The sequence below is a fragment of the Balaenoptera ricei genome, chromosome 20, assembly GCF_028023285.1.
Source record: "Balaenoptera ricei isolate mBalRic1 chromosome 20, mBalRic1.hap2, whole genome shotgun sequence".
NCBI lineage: Eukaryota > Metazoa > Chordata > Mammalia > Artiodactyla > Balaenopteridae > Balaenoptera > Balaenoptera ricei.
In genome coordinates this window covers 10,053,272-10,077,680 of record NC_082658.1, presented here as the reverse complement: position 1 = coordinate 10,077,680, position 24,409 = coordinate 10,053,272, and the positions used below count along the sequence as shown (strand labels likewise).

Genomic DNA, 24,409 nt, shown 5'->3' with positions numbered 1-24,409 from the left:
CCTTCCCCACGCGTCCTCCCTCCCTCCCTTATGGGCTCTTCCTCTCTGAAACTGCATCTTCTAGAACTTTCCCCTGGTTTTGTGATTCCTCCCCCCACTTTCGGGGGCAGCTACCGTGTTCCTGTTTCACTCTGTGTTGTCAGGTCACTTCCTTGCAGCCCAGCCAGTGAGTCCTCCCCAGACAGCAGCCGCTAGGGAAGGCCTCCGTGGCCGGCCTGCTGGTGGACAGGCCCTCCGTTTGCCCAAGGGGTCCACAGGCGGAAGACGGCGCCGGTGGTGCCTGCTGCGAGGTCCGCTGTCCACAGGCAGGTGCAGGCCAGCAGTGACCGACAAGGACCAGGACACTTTGGAAGCAGGGACAGAAGTTCTCCCTCGACAATGTGACTGCTCCAGCCCTGGAGGGGCCGGTGGGCACCCTTGGCTTGGATGTGACCCCACGTTCCACGTGTGCTGCTCTGAGGGTCCTTATGCCTGTCCCCTCCCCTGCCCAGCCAGGTGCGAGGTTGTAGTGTGTATGAGAACATCCAGAATCTCAGAAATGTAAAATAATGGGAAAATAGGTTTTTCAAGTTGGGGTGGAGGGCAGGGGACCCTCTTTCAGGCCATGAGATGCGGGCAGCTTCTTGCCTCCACGTGATGGAGATGTGATGGAGAGCTGATGGCGGAGCGCAGCCCACCCTCATCCTGGCTGGAGACGGGAGGCTGGGTGGGCTGCACACCCCACACCACCCGCTCCAAGGGGCAGCTGGGCTGCCACCTGGGCTCTTACTTGCTAAGCTAACGAGGACTAGCCGAGGAGAGGGGGCACGAACCACCCAGCCTGCGCACCCAGCTTCCCTCCACACTGGCAGCTGGGAGGGTGGCTCTGGGATTCCAGCATTTCCATCGCTGCTCCTGGCTCCTGGGAAATGCCGTGGATTGGAGTCGGCCCACAGACCACATGCCTCAACGTCCCACGCCAGGGCCGCTGCTGCTGCTCTGTCCATGTGCACGGGCGCCTGAGCCACAGGCCCGGCACTCGAGTGTTCAGTCCCCAAAATGAGGCAGCCTGGAAGGGGAGACCTGCCCGAAGTCACGGCCCACCAGCAGCAACGTGAGGACAGGACCCTTGTCTGCTGCCCCTCACTTCTTAGCTGTCCGTCCAGCCCCTTCCTAAGCCTGTGGGTGGGGAGGGATCCTCTCAGCATCTCTCCCTGCACCGCCCCCCCCACCCCGCCCCCTGCCCCGCCTGGTCCTGCTCCTGCCCCCGCTCCGGGCTCCAGGCTTGGGCTTGCAGGACTGAGCTTGGCTCCTTCTCGGGGTCTTGGCGGAGAAAGTGCAGAGCAGCAGTTCCCTCCACAAAGCCGCACTGTTCTCAGCAAATCCTCCCAGGAGCGGGGATGCATTTTTTTCAAATGATTCAGCAGCACGTGAATGGGAAGGGCCCGAGCCCAAGGCTTCGGAGACCGTGACCAAGGCCTCTGGCATGAGATCCTGCTGGGCCCACAGGGAAAAGGGAGGAAAGGTGGCGGGGCTTGAGTCAGGGGTCCTATCTGGGTCCTGGGGGGTCGGGAGAGCAGCTTGGAAGCTGGGCGGTGAGTGCTGCAGCTTCTCTCTGCATCACCAGGGCGCTTTTAGAGATGTTTCCCTCCTGCTCCCAAGGGGAGCCAAAGCAAAGGGACAGGAAATGGAGATGGGAAAGCTGGTCTCCATGGAGACGGGGCATCCAGTGGACAACGGCTCACGTGTATGTACTAGAATCTTGAACAGCACTGGGCAGGCCTGGCAGATCCCCAGGTACCGGGCTCATGGGCAGCGTGGACCAGGGCTGGGGCTGTACTGCTGTCTCCTGTTGTCTGTCCTGCACCCGTCACTCTCCCTGCCCCACCCTCAACTCCTGAAAAAACATATCTGCTCTGAGCAGTTGTCATTCCAGGCGTTTTTGACCCTAGCCTGAGTCACGCTGGCCAAGTCTTGCCCTCACACTGGACACCACAGCCCTGCCGTGGACATCTGTTGGCTCCTGGGGTTGGGGAGGTTTGGGGGACCTGGGGGTGGGTCTGGTCTCTCACAGCTGCTACAGGGATGGAAGAAGCCCTTGGTTCCCTGCAGCATCACAGGGCTGTTTTTAATTACTTCATTTCCCTGAAAGCAGGGAATTTGGAGGAGGTCTGCTCCACCCCTGGCTGAACAGGGCCTGGCATTGAGGCCAGGGAAGGCAGAGCTGAGTGCTTGGGGAGAGCCCCCAGGGCCGTGTCCACCTTGGGGCAGCTGGAAAGGTGAGGGCTGGGTGCACACTGAGGTCAGAGGGGCAGGTGGGGCTGGATGCTCCCACGGCCTTCTGGGCCCCAGGCCAGCACTGACGTCATGCATTCCTTGTGACATCTCCCGGGCTGCTCGGCCACATCCCGTTTCCACATGCCTGTTCTGTAGGGAGGGGCGTGGCCCCGAAACCTGGGGAGTCCAAGCGGTCTGCAGTCCATGTGAACATGACCCTCTTTCTAAATCATCATCCACCCGCCCCCTGCCCCTGTAGCTGGTGCGGTCTGCCCCCCACCCCAAAGAAGCAGATGCAGCCCATTGCAAAGGCTCACAGTGTCTTTACCATGCTCCCCACAGCCCACTGAGATGGTTTAGTTACTTGTAAGCAGTTAGGGATCCCTCGGTAATCCAGAGCAGGGCTCTGAAAAATATGATCACTTCATCACAGCTTTCATGGGGCAGAGCAGCAGGCTGTGTGTCTGGGGTGTAGATGCAGGAAGCAGGGCACCCCTCATTTTCTGACTCTACCCTTAAGGGTTAGTGGTGGCTGGGATGGAGGCACCCCAGTCCACCCTCCACTGGGACTTGGGGCAAGTTCATCAAAATTCAAAGGTCAAGGGGCCTCCGCCAGGTCAACCAGCCATACAGTGTCACTGTGTCCACCCTAAAGGGACAAGAGACCCTCTTCCCAAGAGGCAGCCTCGGGATGTAGCTGCAGGCATTAAGCGAGGACTTTGGTAGCTCTGTGATTTGAGGGTGTAGATGTCTACCCTCACGGCGCCCCTTCTCTGGAGAGTGTAGACAAGAGTGTGGAACCCTCCAGCCCTCCCCAAGTACCCCAGCAGTGCAGAGCACACCTGGAGAGCTGGGGGTCCGAAGCCTGACCTGGAGTAAGTGGGGGCTGGATCTCGCCTGGGACAAAATCGTTGCTTTCTGAATTCCTCTGAAATGGTTGGCGTGTAGTTTTTCCCAGAGACAAGGAAAAGGACCAAGTGACCCTCTACTCTCAAACCAGGGCTCGCATTCCAGGCACAGCAGCAGAGGGGCCCCCACCCACTCTTGATTGGGGCCAGTAGGATCTTTGGCAAATGTGCCGGCCAGTCGAAAGCCCCTGACCTCTCCCGCACAGCGGGTGGCTTTGAGACCGTGTGCCCCTCACCGGAGGGACCACTGGGCATTTTCCATGAGGCCGTGAGCAGGGCAGCGAGGTCCGTGTTAGTGCCTGTCTCGCTGGGCGCCCCTTCCAGATCGGAGCTGGAGGCTGCGGTAGGCGGGCGGGGAGGTGACGGTGGCCTCTGCTGATGCTGAGCCCCCCTCGCCACCCTGAGTCAGCGCATACACGTAAGGCTCAGACGATTCAGGGTTTTGACCTTGTATTTAGACGGATGTTCTTCCGAATCCTGGAGATTCCCGCACCTGTTGCAGGCAGACCCGTGATTTTTCCCTGAGCCGGAAGCTCTGCCTGGGCAGGCTCTGGGATCTGGGGATTCTGGGGTGTTGAGTGTGTTGGTGCAAGGCCGTGAATGTGTAAAAGTCAGAGTCCTGACATCCCCAGCCTTACCGTGCTCTGGGGTCGGGAGCCCATGCCGAGCAGCGTAGCCCCGTTGGGAAAGGTCCTACAGGATACATTCGTACGTGTAGCATATGGCATTCCTCTGGAGAGAAGTTGGGCCCGTGGTAAGACAGTCAAGATAATTCAGTTTATTTCAGTGTGAAATAAATGAACTTCTGACAAGCAGTTCTCTTTCAGGGCCCGGCTCCCCCGTAGACTATGTCCTTGGCTTGTTGTTAATCTCCATTGCTTCCCCGATAAGGTCTGCAGACACATGAGGACTGAGATGTTGGCGGGGTGTGGGCGAGACTTGAATCGGCCTGGGCTGGTCGAGTGTGCTGCTCCTCTGGACCGGCCCTGGCCACAGGGTGTGCTGGGGACACCCAAGGTTTCCTGCCAGCCTCCTCCCCGTCCCCTCCCCCCAGGGCAGTGGCACAGTCTGGCCTCCGTTGGTTTTGCCTGGGCTGTCGTCATCTCTCGGAGTCTGAACATAGCCTGTGTTCTTTGGATCGTCGTCCGCAACCTTGACTTTCCACCCACCCCGTTCTTTTCCATCCCAAATCTGGCTGGGCGGACTAGGGATTGTTTTTGCAGGCTCCTAGCGGGGGGGGGGGGGGGGGGGGGGGAAGTGACGTCATGTGGTGTCCACAGCCTGAGGGGTGGGGGCGGGGGCTCTGCGGTTGCTTGTGCTTTGAATTAAGTCCACGGCTGTGCATTCCAGTAGCCAACATCTGGCAGTGAATTCATCAGCCAGTGTATCACCCTTGATCTCAAACCCAGATGTTGTGTTAACGGCAGAAGAGAAAGAAGAAAAAATCTGAGCAGCCCAGGGAGAGGCTATCATTTTTGCGTCCAAAGCGGTTAGAACAGGAATCTTCATGAAGACTCTCCCTCCTACTGCTGCCTCTCGTTCCCCAGGGGCAGGATGGGGGAGCAGAGCTGCTCACTCACGGGGTGGGGGGGACAGGACCTAGGCTGACCCCCACCCCAGGGCCAAACACCAAGCCCAGCATGCAGTAGGTGTTTGGTAAACATGAGTCCATGCCTCCATTTTAACTTCTTCCCAGATTCTTTGGGTCTCTTTGCTTCTCCCCAGCCCTGTCCTTTAAATGGCCTGGGACTCAGAGAGGCCCATCCCTCACTTGGAGTGGCCTCCAGTCTGGAGCTCAGGGTTATGCCCATTGCGCTAGGTGCAGGAAACACATTTCTGGAAAGCTCTTCTTGCCTCCTTCTCTGTCCGCCACTGGCAGTTGGAAAGAGTGTGCTTCTTGGTTTTCCTATCCATCATCTATCTTCCTGCCCGGGTTGGATCTCCTCGAAGGCAGGGACTGTTACTGAAGACCTTCCCACACTTTACCCCTTTTGCCCTTTGGGCAACAGGAGGGGGCCCATGCTTTATCGAATTTATACTTAAAAGGCAGTCCAACTCGGAACTCTGAGCTTGGCCTGGAAGACAGTCCCCACTCTGGCTCATGCCGGGGGCAGAAAGCTGAGGGTCGGGATGTCCGCAACTGAGTTGGCCGGGGTCCACTGTGCTGCTGCCCCGCCTGCCCTCCCTCCCTTGTGGGGCCCCTCAGGTCTCCTATCTGTAACTTGCCTGTGGGAGCCTCTGGCTGTGATCAATTCAGCTGCCAACGCTTTGCCTGTGTCCCCCCACCCCACCGCATGCAGAGTGGTGCTGAGCCCAGGTGGTACCTGCTGCCCTGAGCAGCTCAGCGCCGTGGATCCCTCGCACCTACGCGAACAGGTGTGTGCCCAGCATCTCTCTTTCATGGTTGGAGGGTGTTCACTTCGGGGAAGGTTTCCATAGAACTGGGCTTTCTTTTCTCTCTTGCTTCACTTTCTTTCCTTCCATTTCTCTTTTTATTTTTTTTAATTTTTATTTGTTTATTCATTTGTTTTTGGCTGCATTGGGTCTCCGTTGCTGCGTGCGGGCTTCCTCTATTTACGGTGAGCAGGGGCTGCTCTTCGATGCGGTGCACGGGCTTACCATTGCGGTGGCTTCTCTTGTTGCGGAGCACGGGCTCTAGGTGCGCGGGCTTCAGCAGTTGTGGCACATGGGCTCGGTAGTTGTGGCACATGGGCTTAGTTGCTCCACAGCATGTGGGATCTTCCCAGACAAGGGATCAAACCTGTGTCCCCTGCATTGGCAGGTAGATTCTTAACCACTGCGCCACCAGGGAAGTCCCCCCATTCTCTTTCATTTTGTAAAACGTTGAGATTCCCACCCAGAATTCAAAGACCCTGAAGAATCTGAATTCCTGTGCTGCGTGGACGAGCCCAGTTGGAGGTCCTCCCCACCCCACCCACCACCTCCCTGCAGGCAGCTGGCAGCCCAGGGGCCAGTGAACATTCTAGTCTTAACTCTGGACCCTGGATTCAACCAATCTCTTCTTTTCTGACAAATTTTAAAAGGCAAGTGTGTGGTCTGTAACCCCAAAGCAGGTGCATCAGGAAGCTGCATCAGACCCAGACCCAGGATCCTCACCGCCCAGAGTGGGCTTCCCAGGCCTGAACGTGGCACAGCTCTCCTTACCCCTCACCCCCCGAATGCAAGAATTCGCACCATTCTTCTCCGAGGTGCTGTTTTTGTTCTGTCCTGAGCTACACGTGCATCGTGTGTCAGGCACCGCGTCACGTGCCCCCCATCTCTTAGTCTTCCCACACCTTGATGGTGTGCAGATACTGGCGGCGGTGTCTCCGTTTCCGATGTGAGCAGCTGAGTCCCAGGGAGGCCAGGGAACTTCCCTGAGGCTACACAGCAGGGAGGGGCTACAGCAGGATGGAGCCCCTCTGCTGCCCCCTTTCAATTAAGAACTCAGACTGCCTGGGAGCCGTAGGAGCTTTTATAAGAGAAAAATGCATGGACCTTGATGTGTGGAATGGAATGGAGTCTCTTGGCTGTTTGGGAGTAGTTTTTGCTTATTTTCTTTTTTTTTTTTTTTTTTAATTTTATTGAAGTATAGTTGATTTACAATGTTGTTAATTTCTGCTGTACAGCAAAGTGATTCAGTTATACATATATATATATTCTTTTTCATATTCTTTTCCATTATGATTTATCACAGGATATGGAATATACTTCCCTGTGTTCTACAGTAGGACCTTGTTGTTTATCCATCCTGTATATAATAGTTTGCATCTGCTAATCCCAACCTCACAATCCCTCCCCACCTCCCCCTTGGCAACCACAAGTCTGTTCTCTATGTGAGTCTGTTTCTGTTTCATAGATATGTTCATTTGTGTCGTATTTTAGATTCCACATATAAGTGTTATCATATGGTATTTGTCTTTCTCTGTCGGACTTACTTCGCTTAGTATGATCATCTCTAGGTCTATCCATGTTGCTGCCAATGGCATTACTTCATTCTTTTTTATGGCTGAGTAGTACTCCATTGTATATATATACCACATCTTCTTTATCCATTCATCTGTCGATGGACATTCAGATTGTTTCCACGTCTTGGCTGTTGTGAATAGTGCTACTATGAACATAAGGGTGCTTTTATCTTTTTTTTTTTTTTTTTTTTTGGCTGCGTTGGGTCTTTGTTGCTGCACGTGGCCTTTTCTCTAGTTGCAGCTAGTGGGGGTGTCTCTTCATTGTGGTGCATGGGCTTCTCATTGGGTGGCTTCTCTTGTTACAGAGCACGGGCTCTAGGCACGCGGGCTTCAGTAGTTGTGGCACTCGGGCTCAGTAGTTGTGGCTCACGGGCTCTAGAGCACAGGCTCAGTAGTTGTGGCACATGGGTTTAGTTGCTCCACGGCATGTGGGATCTTCCCAGACCAGGGCTCGAACCCATGTCCCTTGCATTGACAGGCGGATTCTTAACCACTGTGCCACCAGGGAAGCCCAGGGGTGCTTGTATCTTTTTGAATTATAGTTTTCTCCAGATATATGCTCAGGAGTGGGATTGCTCGATCATATGGCAACTCTATTTTTAGTTTTTTGAGGAACCTCCATACTGTTTTCCATAGTGGCTGCACCAATTTACATTCCCACCAACAGTGTAGGGGGGTTCTCTTTTCTCCACACCCTCTCCAGCATTTGTTATTTGTAGACTTTTTAATGATGGCCGTTCTGACTGATGTGCAGTGGTACCTCATTGTAGTTTTGACTTTTTGCTTATTTTCTAATGGCCAGCAGTGTGTTTATTGAACACCTATAATGCAGTAAGCATTGTGCAGGGTGCTGGACCTCTGAAAAGCAGTGCCAAAAAGTTCCAAAAAGCATGCAGAATTAGGTGTACCATAGTAAAATCTGGCAGCATTGCTCCTTTTAGAACTGTTATCTCCGTTGGATGTTCCTGGTTCATTTGATACCATGAGCTGAGGGCGACGCTGCGGAAGAGCAGACTTATGACAGGACTAATCTGATGTTTACTGATTCGCATAAACACTTTTTTGTGCAGCACTGCAATAAGGTATAGATGAGGCAGGTCGTAAGAGGGACCAAGACAAACCTAACCTGTGCTGCCATCCAAGTATCTCAGGGTCAGCTCAGCAAATAGTGAGCCCTAACTGTTCTGTGGTTAGAGCATAGCTTCTGTCTGTTAGAAGCTCCCAGGGCCCTGAGCAGATGGGTACAGATGTTTACAGCAGAGTGGAGGAGAGATGTGGAATATACCAAGTGCTACGGGAGGACAGGATTTCCCACAGGGAAGATGGGGAAGGGCTATTTCAGCTGGGTCTTGAAGGATGAGTGGAAGTTCTCCAGGCAGAGAGAGGGAGATGGCATTCAAGGCAGAAGAAACTTGCCTGTCTAGAGGTATGGACACCCCTGGGCAGGTTCAGATTCAGGGAGTATTATGGACTGGTGGGAGAGCAAGAGCGGGAGGCCACCACGGCAGCCGAAAGAGTCCCTGGCTGGCACCAGGTTGCAAAGGGTCTTCTGTTTTAGATGAGGGCAGTGGGCGGCCGAAAAAGATGTTTGAACTGGACGGGACGTGACTGAAAAAACATAACACGTGCTGGGGAGGGAGGATGGGTGGGGGCTGGGAGGAGACGCTGGGATCAGGTTGACCAGCTACCAAGGGCAAGACCCTCTGTTCTACGGTGGCATTTCCTAGATGTGGCTTTGTAGGTTGGGGGCTGGCTCAGCCTGGGAAACAGGAACCTGTGGCCTCGGCCAGTCATGACTCAGCGCTGACAGAAGAAAAAATAAGGATGGGTTTGGGCCTGGGTGGGGTGCTGGGGCTGTGGCGTGGGGCTCTGGTGCCAGGCTGGGATCCAGAGAGCATTTCAGGGGTCCAGGGAGATGGGGCACAGATGGGGATCCGCGTGCCTGGGCCTCCCTGCTCTACGGGAGAAGACAGCCCTGCCTGGGGGCTCTGAGATTCCAGCCGCCCACTGGGGAGTGGAGGTGGGAGGCTCCTCTGAGCCTGTCTGCTCCTTGTTTCTTTATTTTGCTCACACCCACACTCACGTGACCCTCATCCAGCGTGACCCTGAACAGCCGAATCTTGGAGGACAAAGCTTTTAAAGCCATTAAAACAGGCTGTGCCACCAGCGGATAAGCCTCGAAATGAAAAAAGGGAGGGCTCTGCCCAAGCGACAGGGTGAACTGATCCGCGCCCCGTCAGGTTATGGGTTGGAGCAGAGTCCTGGCTTAATTGCTAGTAGGAAGCCCTGGGGTGCATGGCCCTCGAGCAGCCTCAGGCCCCAGGGAACATTCCGGAACCTTCCCAGCCTGACCTCTTCCCCTCTCCTTCATCTCGTGTCACGTTCCAGGATCATCTTTCTTTCTGTTCGGCCTTTGTCCTCGGCATCTGTCCCTCATGTCTGCTAGAGATGCTCCTGAATGTCTCCTTCCCCCATTCAACGGTTAAAATGTTCAACCTTCCTCTGCTGTGCCTCTGATAGAATATGTGTTATTACAGAGAATCATCCCTGCGACATCTCTCAGGGACACGTTGAGGACAGATTAGGAGGCTGACAAGATAGACCTTTTAGATGGAAGACCCCCAACCTAAATATGATGGGGCCCCTCGTAGGTAGGTAACGCCCCCTCTGCCTTCAGCCCAAGAGAGCCTGATTGCCAGTAGGCTATGGGGGGCGGGGACTCTCACCATCCTTCACTGCGTGATGAGGATTGCAGAGCAGTCAGCGTGCTTATCTGCTTCCCCAGCCACAGACACAGACACATACACATGGGGGAGAAGGAAGAGAAGCCCCAGAGCACTCAAGCATGACATCAACAGCGAGCTGTTGTTCAAATCAGTGACGGCCCCAGCAGCCCCCTGTCGTGAGGGACGAGAGCTTCTGCTCTGGGGCCCTGTCGACCGACGGCTCTAGCTTCACTCCTGGTCTTCCCCCTCGGGATGGAGTCCGATGCTGTACCCAGGGCTGGGATCATCTTGCCCCTCACCTCCCACCTCCCTGCTGCCCCTTGCCCCCTCCTTAGAGCCAGGACAGTCTTTCGGGGACTCTGCTCACCTCTCTGTCTTTGTTTTGCAGTGATCAGGGCCAAAGCCGTCAGTGAGGAGGAGGTGGACTCCGGGAATGACATCTACGGCAACCCCATCAAGCGGATTCAGTACGAGATCAAGCAAATAAAGGTAACGGCGACTGTCCCTGGGTTGCTCCATCGGGCAGAGCTGGGGGAGATTTGGGAGCAGGGCCGGGGACCGGGCGGGGCTGTCCCACCATCTCAGTGCACCACTGGGTCCCTAGAACTCGGTCCAGCCACCTGTGAGGCAGACAGCTAGGAGCAAGGGCATCAAGCCACAAGTGGATCTGATTTTCCTTAATCTGTAAATGCTGAGAAGTCGTGTGGGCATGGTATGTTCCCATCAGCTAGGTTATTTCAGAAATGTGTTATCTTCATTTTGATGAATATAAATCAGTGGCAGAGCCTCAGCCTTAAGTTACCAAGTTCACAGCATCCGTGGAACGTTCTGTGAGTGCCTCTTCACCTCTCCATGGCGGGTTCAGAGGCAGCGGGAACTTGGCTGTTGCCTCTGGGAGCCCACGACCAATGTGAGAGCAGATGACCTAATTCCCCCAAACTGCGGGTGGACTCTAGTCTTGCCTGGTTAGCTTTATGTTCTAAGAGGAGGGGGGATTTGGAGAGAGGAGGACTCCTGTGGACAGGTGTGCTGGGACAGCTTCCTGAGATAGGGGAGTTGAGGAACAAATGGACATGGCAGCCTGGCTGGTGACGGAGAAGATGCTTTGCCGGGGGAAGGGAGGGACGGGAGGCATTGGGGGCTGCAGACTGAGAGGGCGGTGGCATTTGTTAGGTTTTCAGAATGGTGGTTGTGTTCAAGGTCATATGGCAAGGAGCCCATATTTGGAAGGGAGGGAGGGAGGGGAGGACGTGGAGGGGAGGTTGGGAGGACAGGACCAGTGCTGATGGAAGGTTATTGTTGTTGACAATAACTAACTTGGTCTATAAGAGGGAAGAAGATTCTAGGCTCCAGCTGGAGGGACAGCTTTTCGACCTGGTTAGTAGTTGTGGCCATCCATATTTAATTTTGTTACAAAAATAAAAAATAGAACATAAATGTTACCAGAAGGTCAAAGAAATGCTTAATCATTGTGTCTGTGTCATTTAAAGAGGTGACCCAGTGTCTCAGTGCCTACATCTCTATTTATGAAGCAGGAAGGACAGTTATCTCTGCTCTCACCACTCACTGAGGGGTCGTGAAAAGGCAGGTGTTGACAGCAAGGAAGCACTTTCAGCCCTTTGGTGATAGACATCATTTATAACCTTTCTAGGCATGGGTTGGGGTGTAGCTCTTGCAAAGCCGGTTCATCGTGACATTGGGATGACCAGGTTCCATTTGAGTTTGCTTGTTGAAACTCTTCCCCCCAAAACCAAACAACGCTATTAATCTCGGTTGAGCCACAGCAAGAGTCCTGATGCGGTTCGTGTGGAATCGTGGAGCCCGCGTGTTTGTGATCTACAGCCGTGTTTAGCCTCCTCTGTTGTGTGGTCCTGGCACATGCGTGCGCTCCCCTTTCCATTACCCCCACCCCCGCTCACCCGGCTTCCAGCAGCCTGCACCCCCAAAACTGGGGTGGAGGGGCAGTTCTCAGTCCACACTCAAGCCCCCGCCTGCCACTGTCCCCGATGGGGCCGCAGGAGCTCCCTGGCTGTGGCTTTCTCACTTCCTGCCCGGGCACTGGAACAACACACCCCTTCACCTGGGCAGCAGGTCTGTTCCCAAGAGGCTGTAAGAAAATCACAAGTTGAAAAGTCAAACTCCACTTGCCCAGGGAGTTGCATCCTAATTGAGAGGTGCCTCTCCACTCTGGTCCCCGTCAAATAGCCAGTGCTTAAAATTCCTGGAAATACACAAAAGTGGTGATCCTCCGTGATGGGTCAGAATCACCTGGAGATACATAAGCCCCTCCCCAGGGATTCTGAGATGACCTCACAGGTGGTAGGGAGAGCAGGTGTATTATCTGAGGCGGGTCCCTCTGGATGACAGTCTCATGCCCAGCCTGGTGACAACTGCCACACTAAGCAGTAAATCAGAGTGACTCCAGGGAATCCTGCCCATTAGGAATGCTCGTCTTCTAATGTCTCGCTGGTACATCTCCATCCCCTTTTCCATGTTGGCAGTACCACGGGTGCAGGTTGGGGCGCCCCTCTGTGTTCGGGATGGGAACGTGGCTGTGCCGCCCAATTCGTTGACATTCCTCATCCTCCTCTTTCCAGATGTTCAAGGGACCTGACAAGGACATAGAGTTTATCTACACGGCCCCCTCCTCCGCAGTGTGCGGGGTCTCGCTGGACATTGGAGGAAAGAAGGAGTATCTCATTGCAGGTGTGTATGTGGATATGGGCATGGAACGTTCTTAGAGACCGTCCAGGGGCGGGGAGGTGGGGCGGCTCGAAGTGGAACAGAGCCCTGACGTACGCACAGTGCTATTCAGAAGTCTCGGAGATTCCCTGCCTAATTCCCATCAGAGAATTAGTGAATTTTCTCCTGTCCTCGGCATTCCCCTTGTTAGAATAGTGGAACCAATGTGACTTGATGGGAAGGAGCAAAGTAAACCAGTATTCATAGGAAATTTGAGGTCAGGTGGACGCAAAGAGGTGAGATGCCCGAAGTGCTCAAGCCTGGACAGGAGGCGGGGAAGGAGAGTTGAAACCTCATTTTAGATCTCTTGGTATTATTATTATGCTCTCTACTCACCTGCTGCTTTGTTCATTGTATCCCTCTTTTTTTACTGTGATAAAATATATATAACATAAAATTTACCATTTTAGCCATTTTTAGGTGTACAGTTCAGTGGCATGAAGCACATTCACACTGTTGTACAACCATCACCACCATCTATCTCCAGAACTTTCGTCTTCCCAAACTGAAACTCCATGCCTGTTAAACTCCCCCTCGCCCCAGCCCTGGCGATCTCCATTCTGCTTTCTGTCTCGGTGAACCTGACTCCTCTAAGGGCCTCATAAAAGTGGAATCCTACAGCGTTTGCCCTTTTGTGATGGGCTGATTTCACTGAGCATCATGTTCTCAAGGGTCAGCCATGTTGCAGCAAATGTCAGAATTTCCTCCTTTTTTAAGGCTGAATAATACTCCGTTGTATGGATAGACCACGTTTTGTTTATCATTGCATCTCTTTTAAAAATTATATTCTTTTATTCTTACATAAAATGATTTCCCTTTACTTCTTTCTACTGCCTCCTCTGCCCACCCACCTAGGCTTCACCCCCAGAGTCCAGAGCAGGTGTCCTCACAATCAGCACTATTGACATTTGAGACCAGATCATTCTTTGTTGGGGGGCTTTTCCTATGCATGTAGGATATTTAGCTACATCCCTGGCTTCTACCCACTAATTGCTGTGACATCCTCCCCCCAGTCGTGGGGTCTCCGACATCACCAAATGTTCCCGGGGCGGGGGCAGAATCACCCCGAGATGAGACCCCCCCCCCCCGCTCTAACAGAACCTCCAGTGATGCCGTAAATGCTGTATGCCCGTGCTGTCCGGTATGGCCGCCATGAACCACACGTGGCTGCTGAGCACTTGAGCTGTGGCTGGTGCAACTGAGGGGCCGGGGCTTTCATTTTACTTCATTGCAATTGATTTAAATGTAAATGTGAACAGCCATCTGCAGCTGGTGGCCCCTATTCTGGCCGGTGCTGTCCGGGTCAGCTAAGGAACCTCACTGTCCGCTTCTAGGGAAAGTAGGAGTCAGATCACAAACTTAAGAAAAAAGAAGAGACAGGACACCTCCCCGAGACCGACATCCTATTTTGTTCCCAAAATCCCAATTTAATCATAAAATTAATTCCAAATCCAAATCTCGATGATTTGGGGGATTTTCTTCCATCCAGGTTATTTCACATATTTCAACACATGTTTAGCAGGTGCCCACTAGGTGCCTAGCTCTGTGCTCGGCATGGCAGGAGGTTCAGGAGGAGAGATCCTGGGGCCCTGCTGTCAGGAATCCCATGTTACCCACCCGGGAGGGACAGGAGAAGAAGTTAAAGAAAGTAAGATAAGTTTCACACGTGGGGAAATGTGAATAGTGAGTGAATGCTTAAAAGGTACAAAGAGGCAGAGACCCTAGCAGATGCCAGGACCCAGAAGATGTAGTGTCGGGAGAAGGTGCTGACCTTGGCCATGCAAGGGCGGTGCTGCAGGGAGGGAGGTGCAGCGGGGCCAAGGAGGCTTCTGGAATCTCTCCTTGGACAAGTACCTCCCTCCCTTCCACAAAATGCTCACATCCAGCACCTGCTTCCGTGAGTTTCTTTGTCATTACCTCAAGACTTTTGTCCCTCTCCTTGGGGATAATGGGAGATTTTTTTCCTTCCTTTATAGGCCCTTCTGAACTTCCTAAACGTTTTATTTTGAGCACCTATTATTTTTTAACATCTTTCTTGAGATATAATTCACACAGCATACAATTCACCCATTTAAAGTGTATAATTTAAGGGTCTGGGTGTATTTACAGAGGTGTGCAACCATCAGCACCATCAGAAAGAAACCCTATACCTTTTAGCTATTACCTTCCTAACCCCCATTCTCCCCTGACCCCAGCTCTCAGCAACCACTAATCTTTCTTTGTAGATTTCTTTACTCTGGACTTTCTTATGAATGGAATCGTGTAACATATGGTCCTTTGTGTCTGGCTTCTTTCAGCATAATGTTTTTTAAAGTTTTTAATGTTTTTAATGTTTTGTTCATGTTGTAACCTATATCAGAACTTCACTCCTTTTTATGGCCGAATAATATTCCACTGGATGGATGTACTACATTTTGCCTATCCATTCAGCATTTCTCCTATCCATTCAGCATTTCACTGGGGTTGTTTCTGCCTTTTGTCTATTATGAGCAATGCTGCTCTGAACATGTGTGTGCAAGTTTTTGCCTGGACGTGTGTTTTCATTTCTCTTGGGTAGATACTTAGGAGTGGAACTGCCGGACCTATGGTGACTCTGTGTTTCACCATTTGAGGAACTGACAGACTGTTTTACAAAACAGCTGCACCATTTCACATTTGCAGTATCTACTGGTTTTACAATAGGAAAGATGATATCAAATGGAGAGAAGCAGATGAGGACAAAATCACAATGCAGAGAGCTGACAACCTGACTGTGACATCACAGTAGCACAGGAAATGGCACTGGCGGAGACACACCTGGTTCAGGGACCTTATCGCCCTAGCAAATCAAAGGCTTCTAATTTTCTGCGTCCTTTTTTTGTCCTTGTCTCTAACACCCTTTAAAATGAGAGCCTCAGCCGTCCTGCTGGGTCTCCACACTGCCCTCTAAGGGCTGTCTGGCCAAACTGCAGAGCTGCCGAAGCCCTTATTCAAGGAGGGAGAGGCTGCATCCTGCCGTGGGCGGCTCCTGGTGGAAAAGCGACCTCAGTGTGGGCTAGGACCCGCTTCCAGGCATGCCCAGCTGAATCCTTACCCACGCTGAGGCTCTGTCTTAAAGGCCTCTACATCAGGCTTCACCAGCTCCCTGTTAATAGAAATAGGAGTGCCCTTTTCCTGGAGCTGACGTTCTCCAAATGCTTTCCATGTGGGTTCCATTTAATCCTCACTACCCCCTATTATGATCCCCATTTTACAGATGAGGAAAACTGAGGAGTAGAGGATGGAGCCGTGTTCCCAGGTCCCGTGGTGTGTGCCTGAACCCACTTTCACTTTCAAGCCGACTGTTAAACTTTGGTTGATGTCATGGTGGTAGCTTGAAATTGGCCAGAGGGGGATTATTTACACCACAGAATTAGGGCAAATGCTACACACCAGATCTTTTCCTCCCAGGAGAGCTGCTGGTCAGGCGTTTCTCAGCACACCCCTGACAGCGTCACACTGCCGGGGAGTGGTGCAGTGGTGCAGCCAGAATTTACACCCTGGTCTGCCTGACCCCTGGGTCTGTTACACTCTGCTTCTTCCATCATTGGTCCAGGTTTAGAAGTCTCACTCCCCCAACGCCTAACCCAGCAGTCCTCCACACGCACTGCTCGTTGGAATTCCACAGGGAGTTTGCAAAAATCCTGATGCCCAGGCGGCACCCCAGACCAATTCAAGCAGAATCTCCAGGGGTGCGGCCCCAGCATCAGCATTTGTAAAGCTCCCTAGGAGAGTCCATTGTGCAGCCAGGACTGAGAACCTGCCCTCCTCTGGGTCAAGGCAGACCTTTTGTTCCAGAGGTGCCAAATAGCCAGTCTGCACACACTCAGGAGAGCTGAGCCCCAGCAGCCATGGTTGGTCACCTCCCTCAAGGTCAGTAGCCTCTGGACATTATTTCATCTCCTGGCACCCTTCTCAGTCAGTCAGACCTGCCTCTTGCCCCGAGATTCTGAGGAGCGGGGCACCACCCTTTATTCCACGAGATGGGTGGTCCAGACCATGGGGCCCTTTGGCCGGATCCTGGGGCAGGACGGGGAGATGGCTTATATCCAGCAGTCAGGAGCCCCAGCAGTGTCTCCGCGGAGCGTGGGGCTTGGGTCCTGTCCCGTTCCGCTTACCCCGAGAGTGCAAGGAAACCGCAGGGCTGCTTAGCAGGTGGGTCCAGGACAAGAGTGGAGGTCCACGTGGTGGCCGCGTGGTGATTGTTTTGCTGGTGGTTGCTTTTATTTCTTTTGGGGGACGTGGAGGGAAAATCAGCTGTGCTCAGACCCTTTTCGGAAAGGGAAAGACTTCATGTCCAAAGGGAGCATTGTGAGTCAAATGCAGAAAGCCTCATAATTTCAAGTCACTCGTGATAACGTTGATATTTTTCCCACGCGGAAGCTCAGCCGTTCATATGTGCTATTTAACATGTAACATGTATGTGACCTGTGCTGCTCCTACCACAGGCCCTTTCAATTGTCCCCAGGCTGAATGAGAAGACAGTTATTCAAGTAATTGCCACACACATTTCAGAAGCTTGCTACACATGAAACCATCCAAATTGTAGCTCCACTTATAATAAAAATTAAAAACACTTGAAGAGGAATTCACGTGGTAACTGTGTGCCTATCATCTTGACTACCTCACATTTAGTATTGGAAGGAAGCAAGTGACATGGGACACATTTTAGTTCCCTAACTGGCCGTGGAACATAAGATTAATAAAAGGCACTTCCACTGGTGGCTGACTCACCCCATTACAGAGGGACCTCTCTAATCTGACTTCCTTCCCTGGCTCAGCGAGACAGCTCTGGAACAAATCTGGTGTTTAATTTCTAAAGAACAGACTCTAGATCTTGTTTTCCTGGAGTCGGAATGGGCTAACCAAGAATCACGGGGCACAGTAAACCACTCAGCCAGCGCTGGCTGCAGCCCCACGAGTGACCACATAGCCTGGGGCAGCCCACCTCCTCCTGGGCTGATGAGTCAAATTCACATGTTGAGTTGGCTCCGTGAGACGCTTGTGTTCAGGAACCGTTATGGAATCGGCCCTGTAATTTTCTTCTACAGTCCTCTCCTCCGGAAGGAAAAATAAACATACAACCCTCAGTTACAAATTTTAATTAATTCCTGTTTTTCTGTAGCCAAGAAAGACTTTGCTTTTTTTCCAAGGCAGACAGATGCTCACGTGCCCAACCAAGTCTTAATTACCCCTGCTGAAAGGGATCGCCTTTTAATATTCTGAGATGCTACACCATTTACACGTGACAGTTAAAGCTCATGTGAGCCCAGTAACTGGGACCACTGAAACTATACAATTTCCATTTCGTCTCCATGCCCTGCCTTTGTCCGTTCTCTGTGGAAGTTTGAATTGGTGGTGAAAAGATTAAAGAGGAAGACAGCAAGAAAAAGATAATGAAGCACATTGTTAGAACAGATACCCACGTCATTGTCAGCAGACATTTATTGAGCCGTTACTATGTGCAAGGAACTATGGATAAAAATGGATTAAGACACAACCCTTACCCTTCATGTTTATGAGCTGGTTAAGGAACAAGATACGTAAGAAAGGCAAAGAACAATGTGAAGTGGGATATTGGTGCCAGTCACGTGACGCAGTGGAAGTTGCTGCGGAAGTCTGGAGGGAGGGGCTAGAATGAGTACTCAGCCTGCCTCTGATGAATGACCAGGCTGGGCAAGGTAGTAAATGCCAGAAGAAACCAGGCTGTGGGAAGGAGTTACTTGCCATCTGTCCATTTTGCTCCTCATCTATTCTGAACTCATAGAAAATAGCTACAGGCCTAGAAAAAAAAAAAATAGCTATTTTTGAAGTTTAAGGCCACCCAGATGTATATTTTTTTAGTTATTAGGATCAGAATGAATGCTACGGTAGTCATTCTGCTCCTTGATCCTTTTCTTTACCTGGAATGTCATACAACTCTAAACAGATAACAAGGAAAAATAGAGCTCCTGAGGGTAAGAGGAGTGTTTAAAGAAGACGAGCATGAGAATTCATATCTGGGGACTGCTTCCTGCCACCTGCCCAGCAAAGGATAGGCAGGTGGCAAAGGATGTCACTGGTGCCGCTCAGGCCTCAGGCAGCCCATCTCATCTTTCCCCTGGCAATAGATTTCTGTTTCACTTCCCCTCCTGACGGGGCGCAGTTGACGACAAGCTGCATCAGCGCTTCGCTGAGCTATGTTTCTATTAGCAGATTGTTCGTGGCCAGGGCTATGCCTGAGATCATTAAGTCGGATGCACTGCAGCTTTGTCAAGCCGAGGTGCTCAGGGTGCAGCCCGGGGCTCCTGTCTGCCTCTGAGGGAATCGCGTGTCGCTCTCTGCCAGGCTCTGGTGTCATCACTGGGCATCTTTGCCTCTTGACAAGGTGCCATTGTAGCAGGAGGGACAAGATTTTAGATGACCTCCCTGGCCCTTGTTAGGATCTGTCAGTCACCAGAATACACTGGCTTGTCTTTTTCTCCTGCTCAGCTAATGCCCGGGCTGTCACCAATGAGAACTCTTCACAAAAGGAGGAAGAGGGCAGGAGCCTAAGGTACCAACAGCGTCTCATCATCCCCAATAAAAGGAATTCAGGGCAGATTTCTGATTTTATAAAATTCTGTTTTTACTGTTCATAACGGAACAACCCAGAATTACAAGTTCAACATCAAATGGAGGAAATGCTTAGGAATAAATATTTAGTGGAAAAAAAACAGGAAAGAGTACAATTTACGTACAACATTATCTTTTGTGTGTGAATACGTGTGCATAAAAGAACATTGGAAGGAAATGCATCAAAATTTAGCCCTAGGTAATGAAAAGAGAGAAGTTTTTAAAAATTATTTCCTAACTTTTCTAAGTTTTCTACAGTGAGCTTGCATTCTTCTTATACTCAGAATAAATATTCCACGGTGTATGAGTGTGCTCGGGTTGCTATAACAAAAACCACAGACTGGTTAAACAACAGAAATTTATTTTCTCACAATTCTGGAGTCTGGAAGTCCAAGATCAAGGTGTTGGCAGGGTTGGTTTCTTCTGAGGCCTCTCTCTGTGGCTTGTGGATGGCCACTTTCTCCCTGTGTCCCCACATGGTCGTCCCTCTGTGTCTGTCTGTGTCTAATCTCTTCCTCTTGTAAGGGCACCAGTCCTATTGGATTAGGATTCACCCTAATGACCTCATTTTAATCAATTCTTCAAAGACCTTCTTTCCTAATTCAGTCACATCCTGACGTGCTAGGGGTAAGGGCTTCAACATCTGAATTTTGGAGGGGACACAACTGAGCCCACAGCACACGATACCGTCAGAACTGACCCTCCCCATGCCCAAGCCGCATCCAAATGCAGAAGGATGAGAACCCATAACTTGTCCTGAGCTTGGTGACCCCTGTCTACTCAGGAAAGGCCGAGAGGAATGGCAAGATGCACATCACCCTTTGTGACTTCATCGTGCCCTGGGACACCCTGAGCACCACCCAGAAGAAGAGCCTGAACCACAGGTACCAGATGGGCTGTGAGTGCAAGGTAAGCCACCACTACCTCCTCCCAGGCTTCGCCTCATCACCACCTCCTCCAGGTGGGTGGACTGCTGGGATTTGATCCCTGGCTTTCCTGGGCCTCTCAATCCACGGGGTCCCAACTTAGGCCAGGGCTCTGGGGAGGTGTGGCCTACCCACAAGTGAGGATGTCCGGCCAGGGACATTTGGGAGGTATGGGGAATCTGGCCATGTGGCCTATAGCTTCTAGGAAGGAAGCCTTCTAGGAGGAGGAGTTTTGTGGGGAGAACATGGTCCTAGGAGTATCTTTCTACAAATGTGCAAGTGCAGAGACTTGTGTGCCTTGTGAAAGGGTGTCCCGGGTGCTATGCTTTTGCCAACATACCAGCCATTTCGACGCATGGGTCCGTGTAAATGTGGGGTCTGTGTGCTGAAGCCCCAGCCCCTCTTAAAAGCGGCCCAGAGGTTGCACCAAACACAGTTACAGCGGCGCTAATGCTTAGAAGCAGCCATAGAAAGTGAGACCTCCTTCACGGCCCACAGGCTCCCATCCTGTTGTCTCCTAACGCATCAGCACTGCCCCTCCCCCAGCCCCAGCACAGGATGCGAGTCTGGGTCCAGAAGATGCTGGCCCAGCGCGGCCCTGTGCGAGGCTGCAGGGATTGGCCTATGCCGGTTGGCGCTGCTTGTGCAGCCCTCCTGCCCATCCTGGTAGGTGGGCCCTCCTGTCCTTCGCTCATTCAGAACGTGAATTCCGACCTACAGCTACACGTAAGTCCAGCAAACTCCTCTGTGCCTAACATGAAGTTAAGAAACAAGTTCCTCCTTTTTTTTTGCTTGGCCTGAAGGTTTTCACCTTCCTGTGAACTCAGGTTCTTTTGCCAAAATGCTACTTGCCGATCCCCTCTAAACCCATGTGTGCTTGGGAGCAAGACAACGTCCTTTTAATTTGATTTGAACCTATCCAGTAGATTCAAGACCCTTTATTGTTATTATTGTTGTACTCCCAGGAGGGCAGGGCTGAGCTGAAGCCAGTTTGTCATGCTCAGAGAAGGTAGACCAGATGGCCCAAAATGGAGGCGCGTTTGCAGTAGCTGGGGGTGCAGAGACAGTGTACTGTCCCACCTTGGGCAGGCTGCCTACTACCATTTGGAGAGTATGGGGCTCAGGAAAGGCTACTGATGGAGCAGGTTGGACTCCAGTCCCAGCTCCCTCCCTTCCTGGTGCACTCGCTTGGTCATTCACTCTGCAAATTGCCCTTGAGCACCTTCGCCAGGTGCATTGCCAGGTTCTGGAGATGCCCCCATGAGTGGCCTTGGTCCCTGACTGAATCCACCTCTGCGTCCCCCTTCCTAGATCACGCGCTGCCCCATGATCCCGTGCTACATCTCCTCTCCGGACGAGTGCCTCTGGATGGACTGGGTCACGGAGAAGAACATCAACGGGCACCAGGCCAAGTTCTTCGCCTGCATCAAGAGAAGCGACGGCTCCTGTGCATGGTACCGTGGAGCGGCACCCCCCAAGCAGGAGTTTCTGGACATCGAGGACCCGTAAGCAGGCCACCAGCACCCCTGTGGCCAATTGAAAGCCTCCAAGAGTTCAGACTGGTCCAGCTCCGACATCCCTTCCTGGAAACAGCATGAATAAAACAGTCATCCAAGTGGGTCTAAATTAGTGTGATTCTCCTCCCCACCCCCGTTTTCCTTTTCAACATCGTTGTGGGTCTGGAGGCAGAGGTGGGTCCCATACCCCACCCGCCAGCCTGGACACTGCGCAACTCGGTCTCCCATCCTTGAGCGCGGGCAGGGGCAGGACGCTCGGGCTTCCCTCCCAGGCCCAACCTTGGCACTGTCACAAACGCTGAGCAGGCAGCACTTAAGGGTCCCCCAGCCTGGTCAGGGCAGAGCCTGGAAGTGTGCATTTTGCAGAAACTTTTGAGGGTCGTTGCCAGACTGTGTAGCAGGCCTACCAGGTCCCTTTCCTCTTGAGAGGGGCATGTCCCTCAGTTCCTGCAGCTTCCACCTCTGGCCCTAGGGTGGCAGCCCCTGCCCCTTGTAAGTGCCCTGTACCCCTGCAGACTCCCCCATGCCCACCACGGACTCCCAGTACCTGTGACTTCTGTGTGTCTGGGAGCAGCCCTGGACCGGTGGCTTGCTCTTGACGGAGCCCCAGTTAATCGTATTAATCTGCAGAATTCCATCAGGAGCCTCCCTCCCAGGCCCCGTAGCGATGCTGGGACAGCGAGCTTCAGCTCCAGCCAAGTCCTTTGATTCCCATCCCTGGCCCCCAACACACACCCCAGCCCTTGGCGGAACCTGCCACGTTCTGCCCTGGGGCAGACATTTGCGGGCGCGGGGCTTGGCTGCCCTTGTAGTTCCTTCTTGACCTGCTGAGGCCCCTCGCTCCCTGCTTCTCTTTCTGGCCTGTGGCATCCAGGTGGAGGGGCACGAATTTGCTTGGCAAGGGGTTGTGTGTGGCTGGTGGCATGAGCTGGCTGTGCCGTCTGCACATCCTGAGGACATCAAAAGCTGGGTCCCGCTCTGTCCCCCAACATGCCTCAGAGGCCCCCAAGCAGGTACCAGAGGTTTAGAGTATGACCTCCCTCAAAGACTGACCGTCACTGTGCCACGCGGGGGTTCCCGAGAGTGAAGTTAACGAAGCGTAGAATGAAGTCCTCCCCAGGGAAGGACGGATTTTGGAGGGAGGTGGCGTCAGTAAAATTCTCATTGCTTTCTGGGCCTGCAGGACTCTGTGGCCAGCTTTAAGAGACATTCTTCTAAAGATGAATTTTTAGAGAATATGTGAACCCAAATTACAGGTGTACCCACCTCTGCTTATATTTCTTGTATTACGAAGATTTCTCAGTTAAGAAAGTTCATAGGGAACTAGGGAACCTATCTGTTCCCTAAAGGTGGTTTCCTGATGCCAGTAAAATGGGAGTTAGCAGAGGCAGAAATTTCTCAGTAACAGTAAAGATAATCTCCTTTTTCTTCCCACTTGTGTTCTAAAGATAAACTGTTCTGAGTTTATCATGCACACTATGCAAACACACACAGTGAAACTGAAGTCTGTCAGCCTGGGAGTGGTCCTTCTGCAGAATTCTTCCAAAGTCATCCTCTAAGCCTGCTCTATTCTGCGGTGACCCCAAAGCACCTGTAAGACCCCTGACCCCCCCCCCCACCAGTGGCATGCAGCCCCCATGCCTACCCGGGACCTGGTCAGCACAGATTTTGATGACTCCCTTTCTAGGGCAGACTAGGGGACTCTCCAGGAATCCAGCCCGCTCCAAGGGCGTCTTCATGCTGTACAGTGATAGAAAGTTTGTAAGATGTCATAATGGACCAGTCCTTGTGATTTCAGTATATACGAGAACACCAGACCCTCCAATCAGTATAACACCCCACCCCCGTCTGCTTCCTGTACGGTGTTATCATATGTAACATTTACTCCTGTTTCTGCTGATTTTTTTTAATGTGTTGGTTTGTTTCTGACATCAGTTGTAATCATTCCTGTGCTGTGTTTTTTATTACCCTTGGTAGGGGTTAGACTCGCACCTTTTTTTTTCAAAGGTTTCTGCATCGTGGGAGCATTGGACCCAGAGTGGAAATGGCGCGGTAGCTAGCCTATGATGGTGATTCCTTCAGACCTTTTCTTCAGTTCCTTGAGTATCGTTGATTTTCCATCTCCCATCTTTTGTTCTCCAGTTCCAATTATTACAAAGCAAAGAATCTTTGAGTAGGTTGGTTCTAAAAGGTGGCCTTTATATTCAGTCTACGCACATCAGTCTTGTAGCCGTGCTGAGCAGAAAAAAAAAAGTCAAGATGAAGTACCTGGTGGTGGCCGAGAGAAGCCACTCAAATACCCTCAACAGTAAATAATTGCCATATATATATAGTTTAAGAAGGCTCTCCATTCAGCATTGTTTAATTTATATGTTATGTTCTAAGCACTGCTCTTTCCTCCCTCTATTCTTGTCTTCTGCAAGCAACTCAAAATATTTAAAATAAAGTTTACATTGTAGTTATTTCCAAATCTTTGCTTGATAAGTATTAAGAAATATCGGACTTGCCGCCGTAATTTAAAGCTTTGTTGATCTTGTTCGTTTTTGTTTGGATTTTTTCGTTTGTTTGTTTTGTTTTGTTTTACTTTTGGGGCAATGTGATTTTGCTGGAATATGAAGTCTGAGACCTTCCTGTGCTGGGAACACGTGAGAGTTGTTGAAAGTCGACAAGCAGACAGCGCATGTCTCCGATGCCTTGTGTCATTCTCGAGTGACCGCTCGGTCCGTGGACAGTAAACAGTATTATCAACGAGAA

The 24,409-nt window shown here is 51.8% G+C and overlaps 1 protein-coding gene across 1 annotated transcript in view; it reads left to right on the top strand.

Annotated features, from left to right (window-relative positions):
* Window positions 1-24,409, top strand: part of TIMP2 (TIMP metallopeptidase inhibitor 2) — a 50,441-nt gene extending 26,032 nt beyond the window's left edge. The window contains exons 2-5 of the mRNA XM_059907243.1: window positions 10,247-10,347; window positions 12,456-12,564; window positions 19,997-20,121; window positions 21,450-24,409. Coding sequence (XP_059763226.1) covers window positions 10,247-10,347; window positions 12,456-12,564; window positions 19,997-20,121; window positions 21,450-21,647 — 533 coding nt within the window. The 3' untranslated portion in view covers window positions 21,648-24,409. The remainder of the gene's footprint in view (window positions 1-10,246; window positions 10,348-12,455; window positions 12,565-19,996; window positions 20,122-21,449) is intronic.